This window comes from Pelophylax lessonae (genome assembly GCF_965119305.1).
Source record: "Pelophylax lessonae genome assembly, chromosome: 6".
Classification (NCBI taxonomy): Eukaryota; Metazoa; Chordata; class Amphibia; order Anura; family Ranidae; genus Pelophylax; species Pelophylax lessonae.
Window position 1 is genome coordinate 306,015,548 of NC_138773.1, and position 14,462 is coordinate 306,030,009.

The following is a 14,462-nucleotide window of genomic DNA, read 5'->3' on the forward strand; positions in this document are numbered from 1 at the left end:
CACTTGGGTGCCAGAAACCAGAAAGCAAGCTACTCACTAGGGGGGGGGGGGAACCTCTGGGTGAGTCTAGGATGGAAAAGGACTTGGGGGTACTGGTAGACAACAGGCTTGGCAGTGGCATGCAATGCCAAGCCGCTGCAAGCAAAGCCAACAGAATACTGGGATGTATAAAAAAGGAGATTCACTCCAGAAATAAAGAGATTATTCTCCCTACAAGACTCTGGTCCGGCCACATCTGGAGTATGCTGTCCAGTTCTGGGCACCGGTCCTCAGGAAGGATGTGCTGGAACTGGAGAGAGTCCAGAGAAGGGCAACAAAAATAATTAGGGGAATGGAGGACATCAGCTATGAGGAAAGACTACAAGCACTGAACTTATTCTCTCTAAGAAGAGACGGTTGAGGGGGGATATGATATCAATGTACAAATACTGTACTGGCAACCCTAGCATAAGGAACAAACTATTCAGAGAAAGGGAATACAATAATACACGTGGCCACTCACTAAAACTAGAGGAAAGGCGGTTTAACCTTAAAATACGCAGGGGGTTCTTCACTGTAAGAGCAGTAAGGATGTGGAATTCTCTTCCGCAAGCAGTCGTATCAGCAGGGAGCATTGATAGTTTCAAAAAACTATTAGATGGGCACCTTAAAGACCACAACATACAGGGGTATACAATGTACAACATACAGGGGTATACAATGTACAACATACAGGGGTATACAATGTACAACATACAGGGGTATACAATGTACGGTTAACAGCAAACACACACACACACATCATAGGTTGAACTGGATGGACTGGTGTCTTTTTTCAACCTCACAAACTATGTAACTATGTAACTATGATTTTCTATTTGTGCCTTTAAATGGACGAAAAATGGACGATTGGACCAAATTACAGATTTTCGAAAGATTTTTCAGCAGGTGAATGGCCAGCATCAGTCAGGGTGGAGGGGAGAATTCATTGTATTACTTGACCCTCCCTCTTAGATCGTAAGCTCTAATGACCAGGGCCCTCTGATTCCTCTTGTACCAAATCGTATTGGAACTGTAATGTCTGCCCTCATTTTGTAAAGCGCCGCGCAAACTGATGGCGCTATATAAATCCTGTAAAATAATAATAATAACTAGTAGATTTAGATAAATCAATAAATTGAAAGCCAAACTCCAACTTCCACTTTATAATCAGTTGCAGCAAATAGTTTTGGGAAAAAGATTTTACATAAATAAATAAAAGCTGTTCATTGTAAGCACCCCTTCCTGTGTTAAATGGTTTGTCCCATCCCTAAAAACTGGTAAATCTGGAAGAGAGCTTGTGAAAAACAACAGACTTGCTGGCTGGATCGCAAGATGAAAATAGAAGAAAGAAAGCCTTAAAAAAAGAAAACAAATGCAGCAATTACAGCTTTGGTAAGCTGCAATATAATTTTTTTTTGCTTTTGGGGTTATTACTGCTTTAATGGGCTGAATGATAAATGCACTGACTGAGCATTTTTACAAATTATATTTGTGTTACTGGAACAGCTCCCAACACTTTATAAAGCACCAAAATATTTTTTCATTTTATTTTATTACTTTTAACTACTTGCAGTTAGTCCCTGCGAATCTCTGTACCTGTACGGCCGTTCGTGGAAGCGATCCTGGGGGCGCACGCCTATTCACCAGCGGGGAAGCTGATCTGCGGGGCTGGCAGCCGCAATTACCGCCGGGCACCCACGAACACTCCCCGTGAAGAGAGAACGGTGGTCTGCTGTTGTAAACACAGCAGACCGTTGTTCTCTCAGCAATCAGCACAGAGCTCCTGTGTTCCTCCTATTTAGGATCACAGGTCTCTATGTTGATTTCACAAGCCCATACCCCCAACAGTTAGAAAACACCCCCTAGGCTCACATTTAACCCTTTGATTGCCCCTAGGTTAAACCTATCCCTGCCAGTGTCATTATTACAGTAACAGTGCATATTTTTAGCACTGATTACTGTAGTAATGTCACTGGTCCCCCCAAAAATGTCAGTTAGGGGTCCGATCTGTCCGCAATGTCGCAGTCCCGCAAAATTGCAGATTGCTGCCATTACTAGTAATAAAGAAAAAACAATAAAAATGACATAAATCTTTCCCGTAGTTAGTAGACGCGATAACTTTTGCGCAAACCAATCAAAATACGCTTATTTCGATTTTTTTTACCAAAAATATTTTTTAGCACTGATTACTGCAGTAATGTCACTGGTCCCCACAAAAGTGTCCAAAATGGTCCCCACAAAAGTGTTAAAAATCGCTGATTGCCACCATTACTAGTAAAAAAAAATAATATATATATATATATATATATATATATATATATATATATATATATATATATAAAACTCTTTATCTTTACCCTAATTTGTAGACGCGATAAATTTTGAGCAAACCAATCAAAATACGCTAATTGGGATTTTTTTTTTTACCAAAAATATGTAGCAGAATACAAATTGGCCTAAAATGATGAAAAACTTTTATTTTATTTTTTTTTACTTTTTATTGGGAATGTTATAGAGCAGAAAGTGAAAATTTGGGGGGGGGGGGGGTCAGAATTGTTGCTCTTTTTTTTTTTATAGCGCAAAAAATAAAAAAATTGCACAGGTGATCAAATACCACCAAAAGAAAGCTCTATTTGTGGGGAAAAAAGGACATACATTTTTTTTAGGGTACATACAGCGTCGCACAACTGCTCAATTGTCAGTTAAAATAACGCAGTACCAAATTGCAAAAAAAAAAAAACGGCCTTGTCATTAAGGGGGTAAATCTTCCGGTCCAGAAGTGGTTAAGGAGGTAAAACCTTCTGCGGCTGAAGTGGTTAAAGTCTGCAAATTTACTTTGAGCATCATCGTTCTGAATTTTTTTTTACCAAAAATATGTAGCAGAATAATAATTGGCCTAAAATGATGAAAAAAATTTTATTTTTATTTTTTTTTTTTTGTTATTGGGAATGTTATATAGCAGAAAGTAAACTTTTTTTTTTTTTTAGAATTAACGCACTTTTTTTTTTATAGCGCAAAAAATAAAAATCGCACAGGTGATCAAATACCACCAAAAAGAAGCTCTATTTGTGGGGAAAAAAAGGACATCCATTTTTTTTGGGTACAGAGTCACACGACTGCTCAAGAACCAGAAGTGGTTAACATATAGATTGCTCCTTTGTATGGACATTGTCCAAGTCTCAGCATTCCAGTTCTTGGTTAAGACAAATAATAGAAGATGAATTTCATAATATTTTATAGTATATTATTATTATTATTGTTATTATTAATAATATATCTTAACCCACTGAAAGTGTATGTACAGCCCAAAAGTTTTCTGATTGTGGTGCATCAGCACATGCATATGTGTTGCAGCGCGCAACCACACATGGTAACGCAATACTTCACATTACAATGTGCTGTGTGAAAAAAAAAATGTGCCTGCCCAATTTTTGGTCCATTCTGGTGCGTCAGTGGAATGGGCTGCCTTCAAGAAACGCATGTTAATTTGCAATGAAAAAAAAGTGCATTAATGCGACGCACTGGAGTGGGCAGACCTGAATGGACCCTAGTGACAATATTTCAATAGATGCAAGAAGAAAAAAACCTAACCAGATGGGACTTTACTGGTACCAGAAAGGAGCGATTGCACAATGTATTTGTATAAAAAGTTATTATGTTACAAACATTTATAAAAGAACAATAGATAAAAACTGAGTTTACAGTGTTCTGTGCCATTGGCCATGTAACATACCAGCCAAAAAAAGCGCAATGGTGAAACACCGTCAGTATACTTTGCAGGCGTGATATGAGAAGTCGACGCGTTTCACTCATAGCTTCATCGGGACCTTGTCATCTTGACTGCAAAGGTAACAAATGAAAGGCCCCTTTAGACAATGCAGTCTGAGACCATTGTGTCACAGTAAAATAGGATATTAGGGGTGTAACATAGACGGATCAATTGGTATGTTGCTGGTGCCTGTCCACTGTTATAAAAAGGGAACGCTACACAGTCTCAGCAGAGGCAGCAGTGCTGCCCTGGATGTCAGCCAACCACCTTGTCAGAAACCAGCATCCGTCTCAGAACCTCAACGGTTGGTGGAGGTGGAGGTTCTGTCTCAGAACCTCCATGGTTGGTGGAGGTTTTGTCTCAGAACCTCCATGGTTGGTGGAGGTTCCGTCTCAGAACCTCCATGGTTGGTGGAGGTGGAGGTTCCGTCTCAGAACCTCCACGGTTGGTGGAGGTTGCGTCTCAGAACCTGCACGGTTGGTGGAGGTGGAGGTTGCGTCTCAGAACCTCCACAATTGGTGGACGTTCTGTCTCAAAACCTCCACGGTTGGTGGAGGTGGAGGTTCCGTCTCAGAACCTCCACAGTTGGTGGAGGTGGAGTTTCTATCTCAGAACCTCCACAGTTGGTGGAGGTTCGGTGTCAGAACCTCCACGGTTGGTGGAGGTGGAGGTTCCATCTCAGAACCTCCACAGTTGGTGGAGGTGGAGTTTCTGTCTCAGAGGTGGAGGTGGAGGTTGCGTCTCAGAACCTCCACAATTGGTGGACATTCTGTCTCAGAACCTCCACGGTTGGTGGAGGTGGAGGTTCCGTCTCAGAACCTCCACAGTTGGTGGAGGTGGAGGTTCCGTCTCAGAACCTCCACAGTTGGTGGAGGTGGAGTTTCTGTCTCAGAACCTCCACAGTTGGTGGAGGTGGAGTTTCTGTCTCAGAACCTCCACAGTTGGTGGAGGTTCCGTGTCAGAACCTCCATGGTTGGTGGAGGTGGAGGTTCCATCTAAGAACCTCCACAGTTGGTGGAGGTGGAGTTTCTGTCTCAGAACCTCCACGGTTGGTGGAGGTTCCGTCTCAGAACCTCCATGGTTGGTGGAGGTGGAGGTTCCGTCTCAGAACCTCCATGGTTGGTGGAGGTGGAGGTTCCGTCTCAGAACCTCCATGGTTGGTGGAGGTGGAGGTTCCGTCTCAGAACCTCCATGGTTGGTGGAGGTTCCGTCTCAGAACCTCCACGGTTGGTGGAGGTTGCGTCTCAGAACCTCCACGGTTGGTGGAGGTTGCATCTCAGAACCTCCACGGTTGGTGGACGTTCCGTCTCAGAACCTCCACAGTTGGTGGAGGTGGAGGTTCCGTCTCAGAACCTCTACGGTTGGTGGAGGTTCTATCTCAGAACCTCCACGGTTGATGGAGGTGGAGGTTCCATCTCAGAACCTCCACGGTTGATGGAGGTGGAGGTTCCGTCTCAGAACCTCCACTTCAATAGACAGGAAAGGATGGAAAATCTTCAACTGCAGCGCAGATATAAAGAGAAATGCTTTTTGTGTTAGTGGAGTGGTGGAAGGATAGTACCCCAGTCAGATTGGACAGTTGTCTGTAGCAAAAAAAAAAAAAATATAAATATATATATATATATATATATATACACACACACAGTATCTGGCAGAGATTCTAGCCTTCCTCTACTTGAAAAAAAAAGCATTTTCATTTTTTTTGTTGCTCTTGGAGATTTTTCCTCACTTTCTGTTGTCACCAGGACAACACTTGCAGTCTATTTTCCTTTAGTAAATCAACCCCATAGACTTGAAGTGTTTAAAGGTTGCTCAGCTAACCAATCTCGGTGCCATTAGACGGATCTTGCTGCAATCATCGTCTATGTAGTATGTTTTTATTATCTATGACCCGTCACCTGTCCGGTATGACCTCCCCTGGACACAATGCAGTATTCTGATCACCTTGTCTGTGTCCTCTGTTCTTTCTAATGGGCACCACACCTATCCAAGAAGCAGTCAAAATCCTTGAACCATAAACTCGTGTCATAAGACTGTACATGGTTTACAAATAACAAATGTGAAGTAGTCCATAGTAACCAGTTAAACATTTGCCTTGACTGTCAGAAACGAAAAGCAAGAACAATCGCTGCATGTTATTGTATATTTACACTTCGGTAGTAAATCAGACGGGAATGTCACAAGGCTGCCTTCTGCCTAATGACCAGTATCAGAAATCCTTTTCTTTATTCATCCTACAGCCATTGCAATGAAGATGATGAGCGCAGCCCTTAAATTGCTCCAAAATATGATACCTGGCGCTCATTGCTCTTCATCCTCATCACTCCCCTCACCCCATCTCCTCTCCTGGTATAATCCATCTGCTGCCTTTATCACCTGCCCAAAGCTGAGAGACAAATTTCAACTTGCAGCTAAGCACAGATTAAAAGTATATTGTCAAACTAACTATATATCACCATCACAGTACCTATACACCCCATCACAGTATCTATATACCCCATCACAGTACTTATACACCCCATCACACTACCTATACACCCCATCACAGTACCTATACACCCCATCACAGTATCTATATACCCCATCACAGTACCTATACACCCCATCACAGTACCTATATACCACCATCACAGTACCTATATACCACCATCACACTACTCTATATACCACCATCACACTTATCTATATACCACCATCACACTACCTATACACCCCATCACAGTACCTTTACACCACAATCACACTACTCTATATACCACCATCACACTAATCTATATACCACCATCACACTACTCTATATACCACAATCACACTACTCTATATACCACAATCACACTACTCTATATACCACAATCATTCTACTTTATATACCATCATCACACTACTCTATATACCACCATCACACTAATCTATATACCACCATCACACTACTCTATATACCACCATCACACTAATCTATATACCACCATCACACTACTCTATATACCACAATCACACTACTCTATATACCACAATCACACTACTCTATATACCACAATCATTCTACTCTATATACCATCATCACACTACTCTATATACCACCATCACACTAATCTATATACCACCATCACACTACTCTATATACCACCATCACACTAATCTATATACCACAATCACACTACTCTATATACCACAATCACACTACTCTATATACCACAATCACACTACTCTATATACCACAATCATTCTACTCTATATACCATCATCACACTACTCTATATACCACAATCATTCTACTCTATATACCATCATCACACTACTCTATATACCACCATCACACTACTCTATATACCACCATCACACTAATCTATATACCACCATCACACTACTCTATATACCACAATCACACTACTCTATATACCACAATCATTCTACTCTATATACCATCATCACACTACTCTATATACCACCATCACACTAATCTATATACCACCATCACACTACTCTATATACTACCATCACACTAATCTATATACCACAATCACACTACTCTATATACAGTACCACAATCACACTACTCTATATACCACCATCACAGTACTCTATATACCACAATCACACTACTCTATATACCACCATCACACTACTCTATATACCACAATCATTCTACTCTATATACCACAATCACACTAATCTATATACCACCATCACACTACTCTATATACCACCATCACACTAATCTATATACCACCATCACACTACTCTATATACCACAATCACACTACTCTATATACCACAATCACACTACTCTATATACCACAATCATTCTACTCTATATACCATCATCACACTACTCTATATACCACCATCACACTAATCTATATACCACCATCACACTACTCTATATACCACCATCACACTAATCTATATACCACCATCACACTACTCTATATACCACAATCACACTATTCTATATACCACAAATCACACTACTCTATATACCACAATCATTCTACTCTATATACCATCATCACACTACTCTATATACCACCATCACACTAATCTATATACCACCATCACACTACTCTATATACCACCATCACACTAATCTATATACCACCATCACACTACTCTATATACCACAATCACACTACTCTATATACCACAATCACACTACTCTATATACCACAATCACACTACTCTATATACCACAATCATTCTACTCTATATACCATCATCACACTACTCTATATACCACAATCATTCTACTCTATATACCATCATCACACTACTCTATATACCACCATCACACTACTCTATATACCACCATCACACTAATCTATATACCACCATCACACTACTCTATATACCACAATCACACTACTCTATATACCACAATCATTCTACTCTATATACCATCATCACACTACTCTATATACCACCATCACACTAATCTATATACCACCATCACACTACTCTATATACTACCATCACACTAATCTATATACCACAATCACACTACTCTATATACAGTACCACAATCACACTACTCTATATACCACCATCACAGTACTCTATATACCACCATCACACTAATCTATATACCACAATCACACTACTCTATATACCACCATCACACTACTCTATATACCACCATCACACTACTCTATATACCACAATCATTCTACTCTATATACCACAATCACACTACTCTATATACCACAATCACACTAATCTATATACCACCATCACACTACTCTATATACCACCATCACACTACTCTATATACCACCATCACACTACTCTATATACCACCATCACACTACTCTATATACCACAATCACACTACTCTATATACCACAATCACACTACCTATACAGTACCATCACACAAACTATATACCACCATCACACTACTTATATACTACCATCACACTACCTATACATCACCATCACATTACCTATACAGCACAATCACACTACCTATATACTACCATGACACTACCTATACAGCACAATCACACTACCTATACAGCGCAATCACACTAACTATATACCTCCATAAAACTACATATACAACACCATCACATTACCTATACAACACAATCACACTACCTATATACTACCATGACACTACCTATACAACACAATCACACAAACTATATACCACCATCACATTACTTATATACCACCATCACACTATCTATATACCACCATCACACTACCTATATGCCACCATCACACTACCTATATGCCACCATCACACTACTTATATACCACAATAACACTACCTATATACTACCATGACACTACCTATACATACCACCATCACACTACTTATACACCACCATCACACTACCTAAATACCACCATCACATTGCTTAGACACCACAATCAAACTACCTATGTACCACTATCACACTACCTATATACCACCAATCACACTACCTATATAGCACTACCACATTACCAATAAATCAATATCACACTACCTTGATACCAATATCATACTACTAATATTTTGTCCTATGCCCTCTTCTGTACTAAGGTGAGCTCTATTTTCAGAAGCTTATCCTCTTGGTTTCCTCTTTCTCAACTTTGACATCACTTCATTGTTTTTACTTCTTTACTACTGTTATGTCCTCATCCATCATTACAGCTTCAACATCTCACCTGTTGCCATCATCCCACTTTCAGTTTCTCACCTGTGCCATAATCGCACATTCATCCCCTCACCTGTGCCATCATATCATCTTCATCTTCCCACCTGTGCCATCACTCCATGCTCATCCCCTCACCCATGCTATCATCCCACCTATATCATATTATCTGTGCCATCATCCCACCCTCATCTTTCCATCTGTGCCATCATCATACCCTCACCTGTGCCATCATCCCACCTTTATCATCTCCCCAGTACCACCACTCCACCTTCATCTTCCCAGCTATGCCACCATCCTATCTTCATCCCTTTGCCTGGGTCATCATAACACTTTCACCCCCCCCCCCCCCCGATGCCATCATCCTTTTTAATTCTCTCACCTGTACAATAATCGTGCCTTTATTGTCTCACCTTTTCCATTATACCACCTTCATCCCTTCATCAGTACCATCATTCTATGTTCCTTCCCCCATCTCTGCAATCATCCCTTACCTGAGTCTTTATCCCACCTTTATCCCTTCAACTGTATCCTTTATCCTGCCTATGGATGCCTCATCTGTCCCATACTCCCACTACTGCACCCCTCATCTGTTTTATACTCCCACTAATTGGCCCCTCACCTATCTACTATCCCTATCCCTGGGCCCTCACCTGTCTCCTTCTCTCACCCCATGGCCCCTCACCTGTGTCATAGCCCAACCCCTTGCCCTCTTACCGATCCCGCAGCCTTGGGCGCCTTACCTGTCTCCTACCCCAAACCCTGAGCCTCTCAACCGTTTCCCACTCTCACCCTTCGGCCCTTTACCTGTCTCTTACACCAACCCCTGGGCCATTCACCTGTCCCATACCACAGCCTCTGGACCCCTTACCTGTACCATATACAAACCCCTGGGCCCCTCACCTGTCCCATATCCCAACCCCTGAGCTCCTCAACTGTCCCATGCCCCAACCACTGGGCCCCTCACCTGTCCCATACCCCAACCCCTGAGCTCCTCACCTGTCCCATACCCCAACCCCAGAGCTCCTCAACTGTCCTATAACCCAGCCCCTAAGCTCTTCACCTGTCCCATACCCCAGCCCCTGAGCTCCTTACCTGTCCCATACCCCAACCCCTGGGCTCCTCACCTGTGCCATACCCCAACCCCTGAGCTCCTCCCCTGTCCTGAACCCCAACACCTGAGTTTCTCACCTGCCCCATACCCCAACCACTGGGTTCCACACCTGTCCCATACCCCAACTCTTAGCTCCTCATCTGTTCCATACACAAAGGCTGAGCTCCTCACCTGTCCCATACCCCAACCCATGAGCTCCCCACCTGTGCCATACCCCAACCCCTGAGATCCTCACCTGTGCCATACCCAACCCCTGAGCTCCTCACCTGGCCCATACCCCAACCCCTGAGCACCTCACCTGTCCCATACCCCAACCCCTGAGCACCTCACCTGTCCCATACCCCAACCCCGGGGCTCCTCACCTGTGCCACACCCCAACCCCTGAGCTTCTCACCTTCCCATACCCCAACCCCTGAGCTTCTCACCTGTCTTATACCCCAACCCCTGAGCTTCTCACCTGTATTATACCCCAACCCCTGACCTCCTCACCTGTGCCACACCCCAACCCCTGAGCTTCTCACCTGTCACATACCCCAACCCCTGAGCTTCTCACCTGTCCCATACCCCAACCCCTGAGCTCCTCACCTGTCCCATACCCCAACCCCTGAGCTCCTCACCTGTCCCATACCCCAACCCCTGACCTCCTCACCTGTGCCACACCCCAACCCTTGAGCTTCTCACCTGTCCCATACCCCAACCCCTGAGCTCCTCACCTGTGACACACCCCAACCCCTGAGCTCCTCACCTGTGACACACCCCAACCCCTGAGCTCCTCACCTGTGACACACCCCAACCCCTGAGCTCCTCACCTGTCCCATACCCCAACCCCTGAGCTCCTCATCTGTCCCATACCCCAACCCCTGAGCTTCTCACCTGTCCCATACCCCAACCCCTGAGCTTCTCACCTGTCCCATACCCCAACCCCTGAGCTCCTCACCTGTCCCATACCCCAACCCCTGAGCTTCTCACCTGTCCCATACCCCAACCCCTGAGCTTCTCACCTGTCCAAACCCCAACCCCTGAGCTCCTCCCATACCCAACCCCTGAGCTCCTCACCTGTCCCATACCCCAACCCCTGAGCTCCTCACCTGTCCCATACCCCAACCCCTGAGCTCCTCACCTGTCCCATACCCCAACCCCTGAGCTTCTCACCTGTCCCATACCCCAACCCCTGAGCTTCTCACCTGTCCAAACCCCAACCCCTGAGCTCCTCACCTGTCCCATACCCCAACCCCTGAGCTCCTCACCTGTCCCATACCCAACCCCTGAGCTCCTCACCTGTCCCATACCCCAACCCCTGAGCTCCTCACCTGTCCCATACCCCAACCCCTGAGCTTCTCACCTGTCCCATACCCCAACCCCTGAGCTTCTCACCTGTCCCATACCCCAACCCCTGAGCTCCTCACCTGTCCCATACCCCAACCCCTGAGCTCCTCACCTGTCCCATACCCCAACCCCTGAGCTTCTCACCTGTCCCATACCCCAACCCCTGAGCTTCTCACCTGTCCAAACCCCAACCCCTGAGCTCCTCACCTGTCCCATACCCCAACCCCTGAGCTCCTCACCTGTCCCATACCCAACCCCTGAGCTCCTCACCTGTCCCATACCCCAACCCCTGAGCTCCTCACCTGTCCCATACCCCAACCCCTGAGCTCCTCACCTGTCCCATACCCCAACCCCTGAGCTTCTCACCTATCCCATACCCCAACCCCTGAGCTCCTCACCTGTCCCATACCCCAACCCCTGAGCTTCTCACCTGTCCCATACCCCAACCCCCGAGCTCCTCATCCAATCTTTACCCCAACCCCGGGGCTCCTCACCTGTGCCCACACACCAACCCCTGAGCTTCTCACCTGTCCCTTTCCTTCACCTCTTGGTCCTTCACCTTTCCCCTTCCCCCACCCCTGGGCCCCTCACCTGTGTCATGAGCCGGTCCGCCCCGGTGTTCTCCTCGTCCTTGAATATAATGTCCGAGTTGTAGTTTGGGGTGAGCTCCTTGAAGCGCTCCGAGTTCCGGGCGATCTTGCCCTCGTACCTCCCGCTGGCCCCCAGGGTCTTCTCGGGCACATTGGGGCTGAACTGCTTGTAGGAGAGCGGGGTGAGCTTGGTCGGTCTTCGCCTCCTGCCCACCACCCTGCCCGGCCCGCAGCCCCGCACCGCCGGGCTGAGGAGCAGCAAAGCGCCGCAGAGCAGCAGCACGATCGAGGGCAGCTGCATGGGGCGTCCGGGCTCCCTGGGGCTGCGGATCACGGGAGCTCCATCCGCCGGCACCGGTGGGGGGGACCCTCCGTCCGTGCGATCACAGGTGTGCGTTCCTTCCAGTCCCTGTCCCGGCTCTGTCACTGCTCCAAGGACCGGCTCTCCTCTCCCGGGATGCTCGGTGCAGCGCTCAGCCGCCTGTCGGGTGTTGCGGAGTGTGTCCGCTCCCGGCGCTGGCCGCCCAATAAATAGGAAAGGCGGTTTGTTTTGGCACATGGATGGCAGGAGGGGAGGAGGGGGGGTGCTTTATACCGGGACTGCGGAGCTCACACTCACTTCACGCCCACTTTATGACACCGCAAGGCTGCCACCCCGGGCGGCTCTCAGTCTCCGGTCCCATCACCCAGCGGAGGGACCTGATCTCCGGACTGTCATATGCTGGGACTGAACTGTCACCGAGCCCGACAATTCCTCCCTCCCAGTCCCGATATCCTGTCCCTACACTGCCTCCCTGTCCCTGTCACTATACTGCCTCCCTGTCCCTGTATTGTCCCTACACTGCCACTCAGTCCCTGTCACTATACTGCCTCCCTGTCCCTGTCACTATACTGCAATTCTGTCCCAGTCCCTACACTGCCACTCTGTCCCTACACTGCCTCCCTGTCCCTGTCACTACACTGCCACTCTGTCCCTATACTGCCTCCCTGTCCTGTCCCTATACTGCCACTCTGTCCCTATCACTATACTGCCACTCTGTCCCAGTCCCTATACTGCCTCCCTGTCCCTACACTGCCACTCTGTCCCTATACTGCCTCCCTGTCCCTGTCACTATACTGCCACTCTGTCCCAGCCCCTACACTGCCTCCCTGTCACTATACTGCCACTCTGTCCTGTCCCTATAGTGCCTCCCTGTCCCTGTCCTGTCCCTACACTGCCACTCAGTCCCTGTTCTGTCACACTGTCCTGTCCCTGTCCTGCCACCCAGTCCCTAATCTCCGACAATTCAATTCAGTCCCCGTCCTCCCAGTTATGTAGTCCTGTCACCTCCGACATTATGTGCCGGTTTGTCACCCCCGACAATTCATCCCAGTCCTGATATCTTATCCCTGTTCTACTAACCCCCGACATTTAGTTCCTGTCCTGCCACCCTGACATTATGTCCCCTTCCTGCCACCTTGTTTTCTTCCTACCATCCCTGACAAATCAGCCTCAGTCCTTCAATTCTGTCCCTGTCCTACTATCCCCGACAATTCCGTCCCAGTCCTGCCTTCTTCTGCATTATGTCCCTGTGCTGCCATCCTGTCCCTGTGCCACCGTCCCTGTACTATCCTCCCGTTCCGTCCTGCCATCCTGTCCTTGGCCTGATATTCTGCTACCCTGTGTCCGCACTGCCTTCCCCGACATTAAGTCCCTGTTCTGCCATCCTGTCCCTGTGCCACCATCTCTGACATTCTATCCCAGTACTGCCTTCGTGTCCCAGTCCCACTATCCCCAACAATGTCCCCGTCCTGATATTCTGTCCCAGTCCTGCCACCTTTTCCCCCTCTTGCCTTCCCCTGCATCATGTCCCTGACCCACCATCCCCGATATTCTGTCTCAGTACTACCTACCTATCCTTTTCTTGCCTTGATAACCTATCACAGTCCTGCCACCTTGTCCATGTCCTGCCCTCCTCTGCATTATGCCCCAGTCCTGCCATCCTGTCCCTGTGCCACCATCCC

At 46.5% G+C, this 14,462-nt stretch overlaps 1 protein-coding gene across 2 annotated transcripts in view; it reads right to left on the reverse strand.

Annotated features, from left to right (window-relative positions):
• The window catches only part of IHH (Indian hedgehog signaling molecule), a 159,551-nt gene extending 146,465 nt beyond the window's left edge, over nt 1-13,086 (reverse strand). The window contains exon 1 of one of the 2 annotated variants that reach the window (XM_082260103.1): nt 12,460-12,994. In XM_082260103.1, coding sequence (XP_082116229.1) covers nt 12,460-12,759 — 300 coding nt within the window. In that variant the 5' untranslated portion in view covers nt 12,760-12,994. Of the gene's footprint in view, nt 1-12,459 lie in introns of both variants that reach the window. The other variant, XM_082260104.1, reaches the window with a different exon arrangement.
• Between the last annotated feature and the right edge of the window lie 1,376 nt (nt 13,087-14,462).